Source organism: Vanellus vanellus, assembly GCF_965231255.1.
Source record: "Vanellus vanellus genome assembly, chromosome: 5".
NCBI lineage: Eukaryota > Metazoa > Chordata > Aves > Charadriiformes > Charadriidae > Vanellus > Vanellus vanellus.
In genome coordinates, this window is record NC_138910.1 from 82,689,588 (window position 1) to 82,708,569 (window position 18,982).

Sequence of the window (18,982 nt, forward strand, 5' to 3'; positions counted from 1 at the left end):
GTTGTGATGATAAACCAACTGAGGAGTACAGAGGTACATGACCCACGGAACAGAACCCTGTACAGAATGGAATACAAAACGCAGACTTGAGTGCCGGTATTTAAAAGCCCTACAGCCACGCAGTCCGGTGGTCTGGAAGAACACAGTAAAATCTTCATGAAATACTTAAGTAGCATAAAGTTATAAATTACGCTTATGCCTTTTACTCAACTACCTTTAAAGTACAGGGGAAAAAATCCACAGCTATTGGAGTGAAGGAGCAGTATCCCGTGCACTAAGCCAAAGCTGCTGACCTGCCTCTGTTCGGTGAACTCCTGCAGACACGGCACTATAAAGCCCATATAACATTACAATCGGCTTCTTTTAAATCAGTTGAGACAGATATATGCCAAAAAATAACTCTTACACGGCGAGCTTCCCGGTGAAGTGTTTCATTGGCACCAAGTACAAAATCAACACTCTCAACGGTCAGAAACAAAAGAAGCAGTTAAGGACCAGACATACCAAGGCAGTAATGGTGCTAAAAATATTTGGGACGCCTTACTTCGAATTGTTACACAAGATAAAACGTTATCCAAAATCCAGCTTTCAGAAGAGTGGGTTATGTTTTGGTAATTCTATTAAGTTTTCATACCAGAAAAAAGGTCATTCATGGATAAATCAAAGCAGCTATTTGCCCTGAAAGAGTTCCTTTAATAACGCCCCAATGACACCGCTTTTCGACACTGAAGCAATAGTATTCCACAGAGTGCTTTGTGCGCCGCAGGGGATGTACGGATCCAACGCTTTCGCTCTAACACGTCCCAACGGAGCGCACCATCACCGCCTTTTGCACAACTCTCAGCACAGCGTACACCACTGCGATACCCCAAATTAAGAACGGCGTTAACCTTCACGTGTGTCAGAAAACGGCCATTTACCGACCGGGCCGTGGCAGTGGGCTGCGTCCCCCCCCGCCCCCGCGCGGGGCTCCGCGGGGGGTCACACAGCCCACAACAGCCCCCGGCGCTGCTCCGCCCGCGGGGGACCGGCGCAGGCGGCTGCAGATCGTGCAGGACACCGCCACGCCGAACGCCAACCGCCCCGGCCCGCTGGCGGGGGGGTGGGAGCCGCTGCCCGCCGCCGAGGGGCCCGGCCCGGCCCTGTCCGCTGCGAGCCGCCCCCCGCCCCAGCCGGGGCAGCCCCGGGACGCGCCTCCCCACACGGGCGCACGGCGGCCCTCACGGGGGGGCACCGCCACCGGCGCTCGGCGAGGCGGGCGGCCTGCGCGGCACCGCCTCCGCCTGCCCCGCCAAGATGTCTGCGCTGAGGGCCGCGCGGGTGAGTCACGGGCCGCGCCGGGGCGCCGGCGGCGGGGAGGGGGAGCGCGGCGGGGCGGGAGCTGCGGCCGCCTCGGGGCCAGCCCGGCGGCCGCCGCGGGGCTGAGGGGCCGCGCCCGGCGGAGCCCCCCCGCTGGGCGCCCCGTCCGTCCCGTCCCCGCCTTACCGGCCGGCGGAGGGCCGGGCCCGGCGGTTGCCTGAAGCCGTGCGGCGGCGCCCGGAGCCCCGCCCGGGGCTGGGAACCGCCGCTGCCCGGCGGGAGACCCGAGGCGGCCCCAGAGCACCGGGGCGGTGGGGGGCCGTGCCAGGCCGGCGCTGCGCTGAGCGTTCCCCCTGAGCCGCCGGCGCTGCATTTTTTGAAGTGTGTATAATGTGTAATAGTTGTTTTTCCTGAACACTGACGTTCTGCTCCATCGAGCCGCCTGGCCTCACAGGAGAGAGTAAAAGTTACTCAAAGCTCAGGCAGTGCCTCGTTCAGCACTCGTGCGGGCCGTTCTCTGGCTTCCCTGTTTCCAGAGCCAACGTCCTGGTTTGGGGTAAAACAGGACCGATTTTGTTAAGTAGCTTCGCTTCTTAGCTGGGCCTCCTCTAACTGCTGAAATTAACAGTACGTTGTGCAGGTGCCGTTTGCTGTCGGGGTGGCCGGAGCGGTGTTTATAGTTGGTGGCGAGGCATGGCGTGCAGACAGGCTCCTCTTACACGTACCGCTGTGGCCCCCGGCCCAGCTCGCTGCGTTACGCACCCCGTCGGTGAGGGAGGAACTCTCCATTTGAAACCAGTTGGTGGTTTGTAGCTCAGCCATAATGCTTTCGGCAAGGGAAGCCGACAGTGAGTTAGTGCCCACCGTGGGGCGTTGGCATTTCAGGTTCAGCCTCCTGACACCTTACCCCAGCAGCAAACTGCTCTGCACAGCCCTTTTTGGTTTTGCCCTGAGTTATGTGAGGGAGAACTAAGGTTAGTGACCTGGGCTTAATGCTGTCCTGTCGTCTCCTGTGATGGGTGGCTTCTTGAACAAGTTCTGTAGTTGTTTTGGGATTAAGGCAATAAAGATCATATCACTTACATGCGTGCCCTTGTCATACCCGTTTCCTGGCAGCAGATTATCCCACTGTTAGTCATGCCGCTTTAACGATTGTATTTCTGATTGTGACAGAGCTTGTGCAATAGCGCGAGGAAGCGCAGCAGGAGTTACATCTGAGCATTGCTAGCCGTAGCTTGTCCCCAAATCTAACTGTTCCTCTGACTCAAAAAATAGGGAAGTTGGCAGAGTAGACAGATGGTCATCCAAATTCTTACATGTCACTTGATCACTTGTGCAAGTTCCAGGTATGAGTCCCACCTGTCCAGTTCATATTTCTGTTTGTGGGTGGAGCGTTGAGTTTTTCCAGAGTAACCTCCAGTGTTTACCTTGTGTACTACTCTGGTACAAAAAACGCAATATACGTAAGTTCTCTCTTGTAAATTTCACAGCTTCTTTCATATAGGGTATTGCTTTTATCATTAGTTTGAATTCAGTACTTTTTCTAGTGTAGGCAAAACTTTTTGGTGGCAAAGCTGTGTATGACTCCGTCAAGGGCTGCTCCTTAAAAAAAAAAGAAAAAAGTTATTACAATGATCTGGCTTTTTCCAACCTCATCTTGTCTTTTTCCAGGTAAGGTGTAAAAATATTCTGAAGGATCAAAATCTTTCTAGATGTTTGTTGGTATTTTTTGTTTGGTTTGTTTTTCCATATGAGAATGGTAGCAGTAACACAGAACTTAGCGAGATGCCATTTTGCCGTGTCCGTGGCTTGTGAAAACTTAAGTAATACATTTCCTACTGGACAATGCAATCCTGAACTATGAATAAACTGACTTAACAGTTCAGTAGCCAGCTATGTTGTAGCTTCCCCCTCTTCTGTGCCTAGCGGTGGTCTTTCCTCATTTCAACTTTATAGAGGTTTTCAGTGTCCTCTGGAAATACTTTCTCCACTTCATACTTCTTGGGGGCTGACTTTGTAACCATCTCTGCATAGCATTCTTATTTTTAAGAGCAGTTTTCTACCACCACTTTATTTTGAAGCTACTTGTTGCCTCCCCAGCTATGTCACTTAATCTTTAACGTCGTTGTCTTCTAGATTTTCCAGTAAAATCTCAGTGAGATTTTTGCACTATTATGATTAATTTATTTTTTTAAATGTTATGAAATAAGTGACTGATCTGATCACGCTTTTTTTTTTTCACATAGGAAAATCAAGAATAAGCCTTTTCTTAATGTTTAGACTAACTTGTTTTTGCATAGTATTGATTTGGGCCTTTCTAGAAATTTATGCAATTAAATATTTTTCACTTTTTTTCCGAACATTTCAGAGATTCATAACTGTTGAAGGATGAAAGAGAATAAAACAACCTTTTAAAATTAAATTCAGACGTGGTTTTGCACAGTGTTAAGGCATTCTGAAAATAGCTGTAACGATAATATTTGTGGGCACTAAACTTAAAAAAGCAAAGAAAGCACTTACAATAAAAAAGAATAAATTTGTAGTAAGCATTAGGAAGAAAAATAAATTCAGTCTGCTGAGTCCTGTCCTATTTGGAGTATAATCACTAAGTGTCCAAGACAGCAGCTTATTAAAAGAAAGCAGACATGAGTCTGGGATGTTATCAAAATACTGTGATAGATATGGCTTAATAGGTAGGTTGTTCTTAAAGTCTTGCTACATCTGCATGTAGGTATACATTGGATAGACAGAATATTCACTAGTGGGCAAGAGAGTCAGGTTTGATGAGCATGTGTATAAATGAAAAATATATGTTGCTAAGTCTCTGTGAACATAAATTTTAATTAAGCTTAATTATTTTTTAAATAATCGGTTGTGCAATACTTAAAAGTGGGTGCGGCAGTTCACCCGCGTGCAGTGCTGTTAAAGCCTGGGATTCCTGGTGTAGCTGTCAGTTCATGCGAGCGCTCCTTGTCACAGGAACAAAACTTAAGGTAGCCAAGGATGCTTTTATCACTGTAATTGTATTACGCTTAATGTGATACTGCGTCTAAAGAGGGAGTCTACATTTAAAGCTATGCTGCAGTCAGACTAGTAGCTTTAGGAGACTTGAGCTGCAAAGATCTTACATCTCGTGTTCTTTTTCTCTTTAGCAAATGCTTCGAACCATTGCAGGGCACAGATGGAGATCACATTCTACTAAACCTGCTCAAAACTTAGGCATAGGCAAACCTTGCGGTGGCTTTAGCTTTGGTAAGTATTACTGTTTTTGAAAAAAATGTAGCAATTAAGGGCAAATTGCAGAGTGAAAAAAAAATCCCATATTGCAGGTCACCATGAATTTAAAATGAAGGTGCTTATTCTAAATTTCTTTAAAAAAAATGTTTTTTAAACAAAAAAAATATCTTTTTTCAGCTCATCTGTCTGAAGCTTTTTTGTTGCCAAAGCGTCTTAGCTTTGAATAACTACCTCACATTGCAGTTTACGTTAAAGTACCTAAATGTAGTCATAGTTGAACTTGGTTATGAAGAAATGTTATAAAGAAATACATCCCCATCTTGGCATATTATATACATCAAGCAAGTTTAAGGGGTCAGCAGCTAGATGTTGAAACTGAATAGCCAGGATCTTCAGACGACTTCTGCCCCATTCTCCTCTTCCATTTAATTAGCACAGCATTCTTCTTGTTTCTTCTGGTAATACATTTTATGTTACACAGTCCTGTCTACTCCGTTTTCAGTATTTTGTAGATAATTTTGTAAGAAGGAAGCAAGAGCATTGTAGGTGTTGATGAGGGAACAGTGGAGCATTTCCCAGGAGCAAGAGGAAGCTGAGCTTTTTTTTTTTTTTCTTCCTGGGGACGCCCAAGAAGTGGTGGTTTGGGTTGTGCTGGAAGGACACTCTTGTTTTCTCTTTTCTCATAGTCTGACAACTGCCAAAATTAAAGATAGTAGAGAATTTGTGACCTCTTTTTGTTTGTTTTAAATAGAACTTACTGATGAACAGAAAGAGTTTCAAGCTACTGCTCGTAAATTTGCTGTGGAGGAAATTATTCCTGTTGCTGCACAATACGACAAAACTGGAGAGGTAAATCTACCATAGTGTAAGGGAAAAAACACAGTTTTAGCTTAACCTGCATACAATTTAAAATGTTGATTGTAATGAACAGGAAGGTGATTTTTTCCTGTCTATTTCAGTATCCTCTCCCACTTATAAAACGGGCTTGGGAACTTGGTCTTATGAATTCACACATACCAGAAAGCTGTGGTAAGTAAACATTCTTTTTAATCTGTAAAATGAAACAAAGAAAAGGCATTCGATGAGATTTATATGTGTAATTATGGATTCTGTATAAAATAAACAGTTGCATACTTGAATAATCTAAATTTAATCAGTAGGCAGGTTGACACATACAAGTGTTACTAGGTGTGGATGTAATCAGGAGACAAATTAGACAGGTTATGATGTAGTAATTTATGACCAGATTTTCCTACCGTGATTACAAGTGCTTGATGTTTCCCTGGTGCACTGTGTCAGCTGATTAAGCAGAGAAATTAGAAGGTCATATTTTGTTCTAGTCTCTGACACAGGCTGGAGCAATTTAAGAGCTTATTCCGGAAGGACAGTTTTTCCGTGTAGATTAGGTGCAGTACAGCAGTGCTTTGGCAGCGTTTAGGTATATGAATAACCATGGGAAACACATTAAATTATTTTCTTTTTTGCATTTATGTTACCTGAAAAAGAAGTTAAGGAAGTGTCCATAGCAGACCCTTTTTTTTTTTTTTTTTGGAAGACTAATCAGAGGGTTATCCTGGATCAAAATTTTAACAAATGAGGACTGTGTTAACAACAATTTTAACAATGGTGAGGACTGTATTTATTCAGCCACAAATTCTAGAGAAATTAAAGCCTGAAGTAGCTGGACTACTGCAGTGTACAATCACTTGGTCATTAAATGAAAAATTGCAAATGGCAAATTGGACACCATTGCTTTAAAAGACCTCCAAGGGAGAGTTGGGAAAATACATACCAGTAAGCCTGATATACCATGTGAATTAAGAGGAAGTAAGATAAAATACAGTAATAGTGGGCAGGTAAACATGATACGCTAGAAAAGGGATTTTGCCTCTTTAAATCACTGGAGTTCTCTGAAGTAGCTAGTCAGCATGTGACCAAGGGATGCCTGGCTGAGAGAATGCTTGAACTTCCAAAATGAGTTTTAACAATCATGAGGTTTCACAGTGGAAAAATTAGCAGCACAGCCTTGCTGAGTCTTGTGCTCTTTGGAATATCTATAAATAAACTGGAAAAAGGGGTCAATACTGAGGTAATAGAGTTTACTGACAACACTAAGTCACTCAGTGTAGAAAAGATGAGTCTGGAGCACAGAGCTGCTGGAGAAGGTCGTGGGACTGAGTGACTGTTAAAATGGCAAATGCAATTCAAAAAAGTAAAAGTGGTGCACGTGTGAAGGGAAAGAAGCACTCCGAACTTCATAGAGAAATGGTGTCTTCTGAACTAGTTACTGCCTCTCAAAAGAGATTTTTGGGTTTATAATATATAGCTCTGCAGACGTCAGCGTAATCGTCAGAAGTGGTCACACCCATAAAATTTAAGGTCAGAAGGGACCTTTAAGGGAATGAAGTAAAAAGCAGAAGGCATAATTATGCTGCTGCCTGAATGCAAATTGCACTTGGCTCTTTAATACATGATGTAGTCAGATCCTTCCATCTCAAAAGAGTAGTGTGGAAAAGGAGAACGTTCCTAAAAGAATGACAAAGATTACAAAAGATATATCTTCTGTGTGAGATGTAGCAGCTATATGAGAACTGACAGAAATACAATTTTTATATCATTGGGCCGAGGCCAATGGTGTGAGGTTCAACCAGGCCAAGTGCCGGGTCCTGCCCTTGGGTCTCACCAACCCTATGGGCGTTACAGCCTTGGGGCAGAGTGGCTGGAACGCTGCCTGGCAGAGAAGGACCTGGGGGAGTTGGTCAACAGCGGCTGAACATGAGCCCGCAGTGTGCCCAGGTGGCCAAGAAGGCCAAAAGCGTGCTGTCCTGTATCAGGAACAGTGTGGCCAGCAGGACTGGGGCAGTGACCGTCCCCTGTCCTCGGCACTGGTGAGGCCCCACCTCGAGTGCTGTGTTCGGTTTTGGGCCCCTCACAACAAGACAGACATTGAGGTGCTGGAGCGTGTCCAGAGAAGGGCAACGGAGCTGGTGAGGGGTCTGGAGCACACGTCTGGTGAGGAGTGGCTGAGGGCCCTGGGGGTGTTCAGCCTGGAGAAGAGGAGGCTGAGGGGAGACCTTCTTGCTCCCTACAGCTCCCTGAGAGTGTAGCGAGGGGGGGTCAGTCTCTGCTCCCAAGGAACAGGCAATGGGACAGGAGGAAATAGCCTCAAGTTGCCCCAGGGGAGGGTAGTTCACTGTCTCTTTCAATGTATTTAGAAGGCATCAAATTAAGTCAGTAGATGGCAGGTTCAGAATAAATGAAAGGAGATGGTTCTACACGCAGCATGTAGTTAATTTGTGAAACTCATTGCCCCCGGATGATATTGATGTTAAGATTTTACATAGGTTCAGAAAGAGACTGGCCAAATTCACATAAGAATTGTCTGTCAAGGGTGAACGTAACAGAGATCCCAAACAGAGGTGTCTCTCTGGCTGAGGAAGTCACCTGAAGGCTTGGGAAAGTGTTTTTGAGGAAGTATAGTTGTATTGTTGTTGTATTTGTATCTACTTCCCAATGTGTTGGCTTCTGTCAGAAATAGGTGACTGAGTTGGTGGTCTGGCTAATATGGACGCTTTTTATTTTTTTTCCTAAGTGCTGTGGTAGCTCGGGAGCCCCTTCTCTGCTCCCTAATAACTCTTAATTCTCAAGTGTGAAGTAGTAAAAAAAAATTGAGTGGTACATTCTTGACACTTTGTGCAGATTGTCCCACATTAATCACACAATAAACCCGGAACCGATACGTAATTTTCAAATCACCTGTTACTCTTGTGACAAACTTTATTGAAAAAGCTTTCATGACAGTGTCTAATGAAACGTGGTACACAATCAAAGAGGGGCAACACATTTTTGTTAATTAATTTGTGTAAATCACTAATATGTTACAATTTAACCCCATATTAATAAATGAAATATTTCAACTGTAGGTGGTCTTGGCCTTGGCAGCTTTGACACGTGCCTTATTACGGAAGAGTTAGCTTATGGGTGTACGGGGGTTCAAACTGCCATTGAAGCAAATTCCCTAGGGGTGAGTTCGGTCTTTCCTTAATGTCCCTTAAACTAGAATCTGTGCTCTTTAAAAAGATGGGTTAATGGTCTAAATATTTTCTTTCAGCAAATGCCAGTAATCATTGCAGGAAATGAGCATCAGCAGAAAAAATATTTAGGAAGAATGACAGAGGAACCAATGATGTGTGTAAGTATAACTGCTACACTGTAGAATGCTCCTAAACCATATTAATCAGTATTGCTCCTTTTTTAATTTTTTCCCTTTTTTTTTTTCTTTTTTTCCTCTCTTTTTTTTTTTTTCTTTTTCCTAGAAGACACTGACATGTTATGGTTTGAGAAACCCACAACAATTTACTGTCATTTAGGCAATCATTCTCCCACCCGATGACCCCTCCCCACCCGCGAAGGGGAATGGGGGAAAAAACAAGGAAAACCAGGAGCTGAAGTATAAACAGATTTAATAGAATAAGATTAGATAATTAACCTTAATTAGTAGCACTAAAGAACCAACATTGATCCCGATACCAGTACAGAATATGCAAAGGCTGCTCTCAGCCCATTCTATCCATAGAAGCTGTGCACTCCCAACAGGGACAGCCCATGTGGGACACTGCGAGTGCTGCGGCTTCGGGAGGAAGGGAAGGGCTCAGGGCTGCGGCACCGGGGCAAGGAGTTCTCAGGGTGGCAGCTATCACGGGCAGGCGAGGAATCCTCAGAAAACTTTCTAATTTATAGCGAGTGTGACGCTGATGGTATGAAATAATCCTGTTGGCCAGCTTGGATCAAGTGCCCGGCTCTCGCTCCTCCTCACCCCTGAACCTGGCAAGCTCAAAAACACCGAGACCTTGAAACCCACGCACCATAGCTGGCTAGAAAGTAAATATTTTCACAAACTCAGGCACTAGAGTCTTCTAAAAGTGCAGTTTTCCCAAGCGTTAGAAGAGAAATTAGTCCTGTGTCACTCAAACCAGGACATATGTACTCACAACTCAGTCCACTTTGTTTTGTAAATAAAGTGGCATTTACTGAAAGTCAGGGAATAGCTAATGAGATACATTCAATAAGCGAACAGAAGATAGTACTTGGGAAATCGTCCCCATCCTAAGTCATTTACCAAAAATTAACACCTTTTATTTCCCTTTCAGGAGGGGGTGTAGGCATTTAAGAAAAATACGAGGTTTGTGTAATGAGAAACTCAACTTGAATGGGAATTAAACTCTATTTGTGGTCTTAAATATTACATAAGCATTGCTTATTACATAGAAAGAAATAGACATTAATGTGCAATGCATTAAAATCTGACCAGGATAACAACTAGGCCTCATAAAGTGAAGGACATGGTAAATATGTTACTCAGTGCTCCTATTTTCACATTTTAAAGATCCTCAGCTTTCACATCGGAGTTTGTGAAGCCGGAGGAAGTAATGACTTAAGGGTTACAGAATGGTTCTGTTGGATTAAAAGACAATTTTATGTACTATTATGGATTTATAAAGAAATTAACCCATATACATTTGGATTCTTGCTCAGACAGCTGCTGTGGGGGGGTTTGGGTAGGGTTGTTTTGAGTTGGTTTTTTTTTATTTAATCTTTTGGGTTTTACCATGCAGTTCACTTACACCTTTTACAGATCAGTTTGATGCATATAGTTTGCAGTAATTTGTGCTTGCTTAAAAATAGAACTTTTATTCCTTGAGATTTTGCATTTTGTTTTCTTTTAGGCTTACTGTGTAACAGAGCCTGGAGCGGGCTCTGATGTGGCTGGCATAAAAACGAAGGCTGAGAAGAAAGGAGATGAATATGTTGTTAACGGTCAGAAGATGTGGATCACAAACGGTGGGAAAGCAAACTGGTGTGTTAACTGTTAACTCATGTTATATTTTCTGTTGTTAGGTTATATAGTGGCTTCCCCCCGTCCCCCAAAGTTAAATTCTTTAAAGATCTGTTACAAATCTGAATGTTCATTGTGTTTCAACACGCTACACTAATCTGACCAGTTTATTGGGATACAAAAATGCAGTCTTAGTGCTGTGCAAAGCCTGAAAAGGAAAATGAGCGATGACGTGACACCTGCTCACTCAAAAAGGCCTCTCGAATCTTGCTGCTATCAAACAAAATCAATTCTGCTTTTTCTTCAAGGCAGGAGAGCAACAGTATGATTGGGAAGGGAAGACTTTTTCAGCTGTCAAAGAATCCAGATGTTGCTATGGTGTCTATGGAGCATGCTTTACAATAGAAACCTCTTTTATCAGGTCCCACATCACACTGATTTGCAACACATAAATTCTTCTTAATTCAAGTGGAAAAACTTTATACATTTATCCAAAAGCTGAATTTTCTAGTTAATTATTTCCTTGTTCAAGGCAGATCCATCAAAGACAATCTACCAATATATTTTTATATTACTGAACACCATAAATGTGATTTACAACTGTTTAATTTCTAAGATAAATACTTATTTGCAACTTACACTTAGAAGAATAAAATTAAGATCTTTGAAATCAGGTGATAACATAGCATTTTGCATGCAGTAATGGATTTCCAAAGCATTGATTTTTATGTGGATGCTGTGAATAGGTTTATTTTGTACTGCTCATGAAGCTGATAATATCATAAAGACTTACAATTCATGGAAAAGGTGGAGAATCTTTGCATGTTGATCTGAAGTAATTTTATTAAATTTTATGAAATCTTGAATCTTTGAATCTTCCTCTCAGTCCCTCTCAGTTTATTTTTGGGAGGGGCAAGAAAAAGGGGTTGTTAACTTACAGATAAAATTTATTATGTGGTAGAAATGCACATAAAACCATGTAAAATGTTACCTAAAAAAGCATCCCTCTGCTTTATTTTACACTAGGTATTTTTTGCTAGCTCGTACTGATCCAGATCCAAAAGTTCCTGCAAGCAAAGCTTTTACTGGATTCATTGTGGAAGCAGATAGCCCTGGGATCCAGATTGGGAGAAAGGTGAAGACTGCATCTCTTATTTGACAAGCCAGGAATTGTTGTTCAATTCTAAACCAATAATGCAACAAATTACTATGAAAGAAAAAAAGACTTGTGCAACTGAACGTTTTCATACGCTCATGTACAATGATCTTTTCATTTTCACAACATGCAGAAACTATTCATAAGACATTTCATTATAATTTTATTTATTCAGCTAACAAATTATTCAGAATGGTCTTAAGTAAGATTAATCTGAACAGCTGCAAAAGAATGTTTGAGAACTATTTTAGACAAGTGCCCATAAATGAGAAGTAGCATGCCTTGAAAGGATAAGAAGCAAGTTGGACAGTTCTAACCATAAATACGCAAATAGCGAGCTTTAATTTTAGCTACTGCTGGTGGAGGAAGAGGCCTTGGAGACACTGGTGCTAGTTCTCTCTTAAAAAAAAATAAAAATTACTATTTTTAGTAGTAGGCAAAACTGGATGTTGAACATTAGGAAAAGAATCCGAAAACCTGAAAAGCTCATTTATTTATTTACTTGTAGTACACCCTGCACTGCCTGCATCTTAGACTATTTACTTTCTCCTCTCCCATCTCATATAGTTGAACTAGAGAAAGACAAAAAACTGATTACAGCTACAGAACTGATTTCATATAAGGAGAAAATAAACTGCCCAACTTAGACAAATTAAGGATATGCTGGTCGGCAAGTGCAAAGCTGGTATTTGTCGTGTGTCTGGTAATTTTTAGATGACGTGTTTTGGGGGAAAAAGCATACTTTATGCTTTGAGTGAACTAAAGAATGAAAATGTGTTGTACCTTTGAATAATGCAGTTTAGTTGCACCTCTGAAATGTCCCTTTTCAGGAAATGAATATGGGTCAGCGCTGCTCAGACACAAGAGGTATTGTCTTTGAAGATGTGAGAATCCCAAAAGAAAATGTATTAATAGCTGAGGGAGCTGGCTTTAAAATCGCAATGGGAGCTTTCGATAAGACCAGACCACCTGTAAGTATCAGAAATAACTTATTTATGAAATCTAGCAGGAATTTCTGTTTTTTATTCTGTGCTGTATCCAATTCAATGCAGGTAGCAGCTGGTGCTGTTGGATTAGCAAAAAGAGCACTTGATGAAGCTACTAGATATGCTTTGGAGAGAAAAACCTTTGGGAAAGCAATTGTTGAAGTAAGTGGGGGAAGGGCGGGGCGAGAGAGAGAGAATGTGTTTTCAGACCAGATGTACTACTATTGATTTTTCATGTTTTTTTCCTTGATTTCTTTAGTTCCTTAATTTTTCTATTATATCTCTCCCATTTTTGGGTTTCCCAGTATACAGGTCAGCACCGTTTAAGTAAACTTAGCTATGTGGTAACTTCAGGAATTTTTCTATAATTTATCAATGATAATAGTAAAAGTAGAAAGAAAACTCTGCCCCAAAACATGAAATTCATGTACTATCAGGACATACTTAAGTTATTCAGTGCTAATAAACAGGGATTTTCAGGAAAGGGAAAAACCTGCGGTATGTGAAACGATGCAGAGTATTAATACTAATAGAATACATTGCCAATCACATCGTTTACCAGTTTTAAAGAAATATGAATAAACAGCAAGGTAAATACCAATCTCATAAATAGCACAGAATAACATCATAATTCAGTATTTAATCCCTCTGACTATATGGATTTGAGAATTAAAAACTTAAAAGTATAATTCAGCATGCATTTATGAGAGCCTGATGTGTTCTGTAGAACTCCTCTAGTACAATTCACTGAGTTTGTTGAGGAGATCACTGTATTAAGAAGATCTTATCTTTCTTGGATGTCGTAGAATATTAAGCCAGTGATGTTACCCTTGTTTATATCATCATTCACAGCACCAAGCGGTGTCTTTCTTGCTTGCTGAAATGGCAATGAAAGTGGAACTGGCGAGGATGGCTTACCAGAGAGCTGCCTGGGAAGTCGACGCTGGTCGCAGGAACACCTACTACGCTTCCATTGCAAAGGCGTTCGCTGGTGACATTGCAAACCAGGTAGCTACGGATGCAGTACAGATTTTTGGAGGAAATGGATTTAATACTGAATATCCTGTGGAAAAACTAATGAGAGATGCTAAAATCTACCAGGTAAGTAAAAGAGAGAATGTGATCTTTATAGCAATGCATAAATTTTGTATAAAATAAACTAATGGCTGTTTATTTCATCATGATGTACACATAAAAAAAAAAAAAAAAGGTTTTCATTTGAAAACAATAATCTTTCAATTTAGAGAAAAAGACATTCAAATCAGGCAACTTTTTGCTTACAAAAGTCATTGCACTGGACCAACAACTCAACCCACGTAAGAGAAATAAATTATGTTTTATCTTCCCCCCCCCCCCCCCCCCCCTTCCATGTGGTAAAACCCTTTCAAATTCTTGGGACTTTTAATTTTGAAGCTTTTGAACTCCTAGAAAAAAAAAAAGAAAACTGTAGAAAAAAATGATCAAAATATCAATGCTGGCTTTAGTATTCTGTAAGTAGAGGTGGTTTATGTATAATGCTGTTCTTGAAAACCTTCAGTGAGTGAAATCCTCAGACCTTCCATGTGCAGCCTGGACTGGTGCCTCCCTGTGATTCAGCTTTCCTCTCAGACTGAACGCTAAAGCAGCTTCTTCACCTTTTTCCTCATAAGTTGTAGGGCGTTTTGTTTCGTTGGGTGTTTGTTGGTTTTCTTTTCCTTTCTGTTTCCAGCCTCTTCACCATTTGTTGCTGTGCTCTAAACCTTGTGATTGAAACTCTGCTATCGTAAGATGGGTGGAATACTTGGGTTGAGATACCACCAGTACTGAGTATCGTGGAATGATTATCTTGCCTGTATTGTATTAACACAACTGTGACACAACTTGGAGTGATTAGCCTTTTTCTTTTTACAACAAAACCTGCTCATATTTACTCATGTTTAGTCCATAGTCACCTGTAATCCCCAATTTTTTTTCTGCAGTGTTACTGCCGAGAAATTATTCCGTCATGTCATAATTCTTCTATTAGCATTTACCACACTACAGTTCTTTATTCAACATGAATATTTTACTTGTGTTCCACAAAACCAGTAATCTTTATTGACATTATGACTTTATATGACATTAACAGCCACTATATAAAATATATCCAAATAGATGATACCAAGAACTGCATGCGGACCATGACCTGTCCTGTTAGTTGGCTGTAACACCTGCCGTTCTTAACACTCTAGGAAGTTAATATTTCTCTTACAGCTGACTTTAAAATGAAAAGTATTATTCTCACTAGCCAAGAATTTATTTTTCTCTATTTAAGGAAAGACACCCACTATTTTGGAATGTAAAGGTTCTTAGAACTAATTGCACTCCCGTGAGTGAGGAAATGAATGATTAATTGAACTTTATTATGATTGGGCTTTTTTCCTGTCAGGTTGCGTGCTTTTCTAGAGAAAGATGGTGTGAGGGTTTAGAACTTTATTTGAAAGCTGAGATTTATTTTACAGGATCCCAGTTATTTAGATTTTCTATTACACTGATCCATCATGAATGTATGGCTAATAGACTTTTATTTTTTTAATTGTTCAGATGAATCAGATTTAGCATTACATTTTTGGTGTTTTTCTGTTCTGCGTCATCCCCAACAGAATTCAGGAAAGGCTTTTGTCTTTATAATTATCTTGTCCATGTCTCTTGATTATACCTTGCATTTCACTGTGCTTTACCATATTGCTGCCCAATTCCAGATGGTATATGCTTTTGGCCATGTTTCATGTATAAAAACTTGGGTTTCCAACTTTTCTTCCATATATTTGATCTTTTTCAGTATTACACCCTTCTGTGTTTACTGGTAACGTTTTTACGTGTCCTTACTCTGCTCTAGGTTCGTCTGGCTACAAATCTAGGCTACGCTGGTAGAAACTCTAACTTAGTTTCCTTTCTCAAATTTGGAAAACTTCCCTTCTTTAATTGTCAGTGATTCTTGAAACTTATTTCCATTGGCTTATAAACCAAAGCCTTTCTTGTTAGTACTTAAGAGCGTGAGAGTTTTGATGTCTTTACACTTGAGTTCCATGGCTGTCTTCATCAGCAAGTAGTTCAGTGCAGTTGGAGCAGATCGGTAAGTTGCAGGAGTGGCTGCTGAGACCCCCACAACTGCACTACGAGCAGTTCGGGCAGGCTGAGCTTCCATTTCAGCAGAGCTTCCATTTCAGTTTGCTCCAGAAGGCACCGCGTAGTCACAAAACACAATCTGCTCCATGAACCGGATAAGCAGCACCAGTCAGAGAATTCACTTTGGGAATGAGCAGTTTCTTCTGAACAGAAAACCAATGTGAACACAGGTTATAGTGTCTTTATTTTCAAAAAGCTTTGTAAGGTTCTTGGTAAGATTATTCCTGTAAGTGAACGAGAAAGTGAATTTGCATGAATTTGAGCAATTTGCCAAACCAGGTTCTGGCAGAACTGGGAGCTGAAGCACTTAAACCCCTCTTGCCTCAGCCCTGGCGCTGCATTGCAGTACACCAGTGGAGTGTATGGCCTCCCTCAGCATTAGAGCTTCGTGTATGCTTTGTTGTCCATTTTTGACTTTGCTTCCAGCAACCAAATAGAACAGAGGGATGATGCAGACTGTTTCTAGAAGAAAATGCAAGAATACATGATTAAAAAAAACCCACAAAACAAAAACCCAAAACTGTATGGGAGAGAGTACTGGTTAACAAGAAACAATGAAAATAAATGGATCAAGGAGAACATTTGTTATCACCTTGAAAAGCTCATCAAAGAAAATACAACAGTGTCAGCATGTCACCTCCTCCCCTCCACCTGTTGTTTTAAATCTTACTTTGTAAAACCTAAACGATGTATTTTCTTCCTCAGATAAGAAGTGTTCCTTGTCCTTTTTACCCATGTCTGTTTATTTTCATGAAAACCTTATTGAGTTTAGGTACAAGGACCTGAGAGAACAAGGCTGCCTCTCAATGTCTTGTATGTGATTTATTCCATTTAGCCCACTAGGTACTCTGTCACACTGGAATTTTCTGTTTTCTCTGTCTTTCTGCACATCCCAGTCCCCACTGGATTAGTGCCATGAACGTTTAGTAGTGTAGATCTGTTAAAACCTTTTGAAAAATCATCACCTAACATTATTGCAATTCTTCTTTTCAGATTTATGAGGGAACTGCTCAGATTCAAAGGATGATCATAGCTCGTGAACATGTTGGCAAATTTAAGGCTTAAAGAAATGTATAAAGTGTCTGGCACTGCTGTAGTGTTCTGTATTCTCATGGAAGAGGATTTTAGTGCATTTCTTAATAGAATTAAAAAGGCACAGAGGAAAAGGCAACTTTCCTTCAAAATCTTTTTATTCTGTACATTATTGAGCACTACTTATGTTCTCCCTGTCCAGTCTCCCACTTCATTCCTGACTAACAAAGCTGCTATTTTCTAAAGGTTGTGAATTCCAAAGTGATTGGTTGGTCAAATGCAAAATGCGCAAGAAACGAGAACCTCACAGTGCAAGGTGTTCTCACTATAAAATCAGATGATCAGAATGTTATTGCTGACAGTCATTGCTGCATTCCAATAAATTTTTTTTTAAGAGAAGTGTGGTTGGTTTGTTTTGTTTTGTTTTGTTTTTTGTAACATCACTTAAATTGTATTTTGGGTAAGTTGTCCCGTGTCTGAAATACGTTAACAGCTGTACTTCAGTTCCTACTGTGCTCCTGCTTGCAGCGGCTGAGTGGCGGTGCCCATTCTGTGCTCTGCCGTTGTCTGCAGGATTTGGACACTATCCCACAGTAACAATATCGGCCTGAGAGAATGCGGCCTTTTGCGCTGTTACGCTCACATAAGCAAGTAAATGTTCAATTAGGATGATTTGTGGGGGACTGAAGCAAAAGAAGGGTTAAGTGTGTTAGAATAGGGAGGAATAAGCAGCTGCAGCACTGTTTTGGCAGACGATGAAGTTGTGTGAAGCTACTTCCTAGATAAGGAGGTGCTGCTCACAGGGAAGAGAGATTCCCTTTTTGGTGGGAACGTGATCTTTCAGAGTATGCGATGGTGTAAACAAGTAAAGTAGAAAATTACTGGCCTTGGTAGAAAAGTATATAAAGAGCACGCTTGCTTAATAAAGCGGATTTCATTTACCACTCTGGAGTCCATGCCTTAATCCTCACAATGATTCACTTCAAGTGCAAGTGTGTAGCTTTTCCTTAAGAATGACTTATGAAAACATGTTTATTTCAAATCCGGTATATTTAAACCTATTATTCCTTTCCATCAGTCTATATAGCTATGTTTGCAGCAAGAACAGCTGAGGAGGAACTGTGAGATTTTAAATATTTTTTTTTCTACCCTTGGATAGACCCTTCTTGTGGTGCCGGCAGAGTGAACCTTCCCTGGACTTCTTGAACAAATTACTCGGCGCTGGTGAGGCCACACCTGCAGTGCTGTGTCCAGTTCGAGGCTCCCCAGCACAAGATACGGACTTACCTGGAGGGGGTCCAGCACAGGGCCACAAAGGTGATTAAGGGCCTGGAGCATCTGTGGTGTGAGGGGAGGTTAACGCTGAGACTTGTTCACCTGGGCAGGAGAAGGCTTGGGAGTCACCTTACCTGTGTGCATAAATACCTGGTGGGATGCAATGAAGAGGAGGGAGCCAGACTCTCCTCAGTGGTGCCCACAGACAGGACGTGAGGCAACGGACACAAATTAAAACACGTGAGATTCCACTGGAACACAAGAAAACACTTTTATTTTTTATCATGAGAAATGGTGTACAGTGGTTGTGGGGTTTCTGGAGATGCTCAGAACTCAGCTGGAGGTGGTCCTGGACAGCCTGCTCCAGCTTACCCGGCTTGGCCAGGTGGTTGTGCTCAATGGTCTCAAGAGGTTCCTTCAAACCTCAACAATCCTCTGATTCGTTTGCAAGTTCTCACCAAGCTGTCTTTGCCTTGCTGTGGTCTTTCATCCATCTCCTGCACTTAGTGCTGGATGGCACGATTGCTGCCATCAGGTACCAGTTTTGCAACGCTTACATCTCAGGTAGGCCACCTGGGAAATCAGGTCTTTAAATAAAGAGTTTAATCACTATAAATCACCGACCTATTTACCCACAGGAAGACCAATAATGCAACATCCTTGATAAGTACTTGATATATGTAAAAAATAGACCTTATTTGTGACAGTTCTGTGCCAGCCAGCATCATACATCGTACTCCTTGTATGGAATCCAGACGGGATGTTCCTGCTGGTGGGGTTCTGCGGGGGCGATGTGCCGCATCTCACATCGGTAATCGACAGCGTGACCACCCCAGAGAGCTCCAAGCGGGGAGTGTGTTTTGGGACAGACGGGCGGTCACCCCTCCTTACCCGCTTCGTGTTTTAAATTCTTGGATTTGCCTTCCCATAGAGATGAGGTGACAGAAGGAAACTGCAGCTGCTTCTAAACGTCGTGCCTGCGGTGGTCCCGCGCCGCGGGAGTTGGTGTACATC

The 18,982-nt window shown here is 41.7% G+C and overlaps 1 protein-coding gene across 2 annotated transcripts; it reads left to right on the forward strand.

Annotated features, from left to right (window-relative positions):
- The first annotated feature begins 1,009 nt into the window (after positions 1 to 1,009).
- On the forward strand, positions 1,010 to 18,595 carry ACADM (acyl-CoA dehydrogenase medium chain). Of its 2 annotated transcripts, none has more exons than XM_082484316.1 (12): positions 1,010 to 1,320; positions 4,452 to 4,551; positions 5,288 to 5,385; positions 5,496 to 5,565; positions 8,460 to 8,560; positions 8,648 to 8,728; positions 10,263 to 10,393; positions 11,399 to 11,507; positions 12,359 to 12,499; positions 12,581 to 12,676; positions 13,367 to 13,615; positions 17,853 to 18,595. In XM_082484316.1, the coding sequence occupies exons 1-12, from the start codon at positions 1,297 to 1,299 to the stop codon at positions 17,877 to 17,879; spliced, it is 1,227 nt and encodes a 408-aa protein (XP_082340442.1). In that variant the 5' UTR covers positions 1,010 to 1,296; the 3' UTR covers positions 17,880 to 18,595. The 2 variants fall into 2 exon arrangements, with proteins under 2 accessions (XP_082340442.1, XP_082340441.1); XM_082484315.1 differs by lacking the exon at positions 17,853 to 18,595 and adding an exon at positions 16,655 to 17,084.
- The last annotated feature ends 387 nt before the right edge of the window (positions 18,596 to 18,982 follow it).

Coding starts and splice junctions, on each gene's coding strand:
- ACADM (XM_082484315.1), top strand. CDS start 1,297: ATGTCTGCGCTGAGGGCCGCGCGG. Junction 8,561..8,647: donor TTGAAGCAAATTCCCTAGGG/GTGAGTTCGGTC, acceptor ATTTTCTTTCAG/CAAATGCCAGTAATCATTGC. Junction 12,500..12,580: donor TCGATAAGACCAGACCACCT/GTAAGTATCAGA, acceptor AATTCAATGCAG/GTAGCAGCTGGTGCTGTTGG.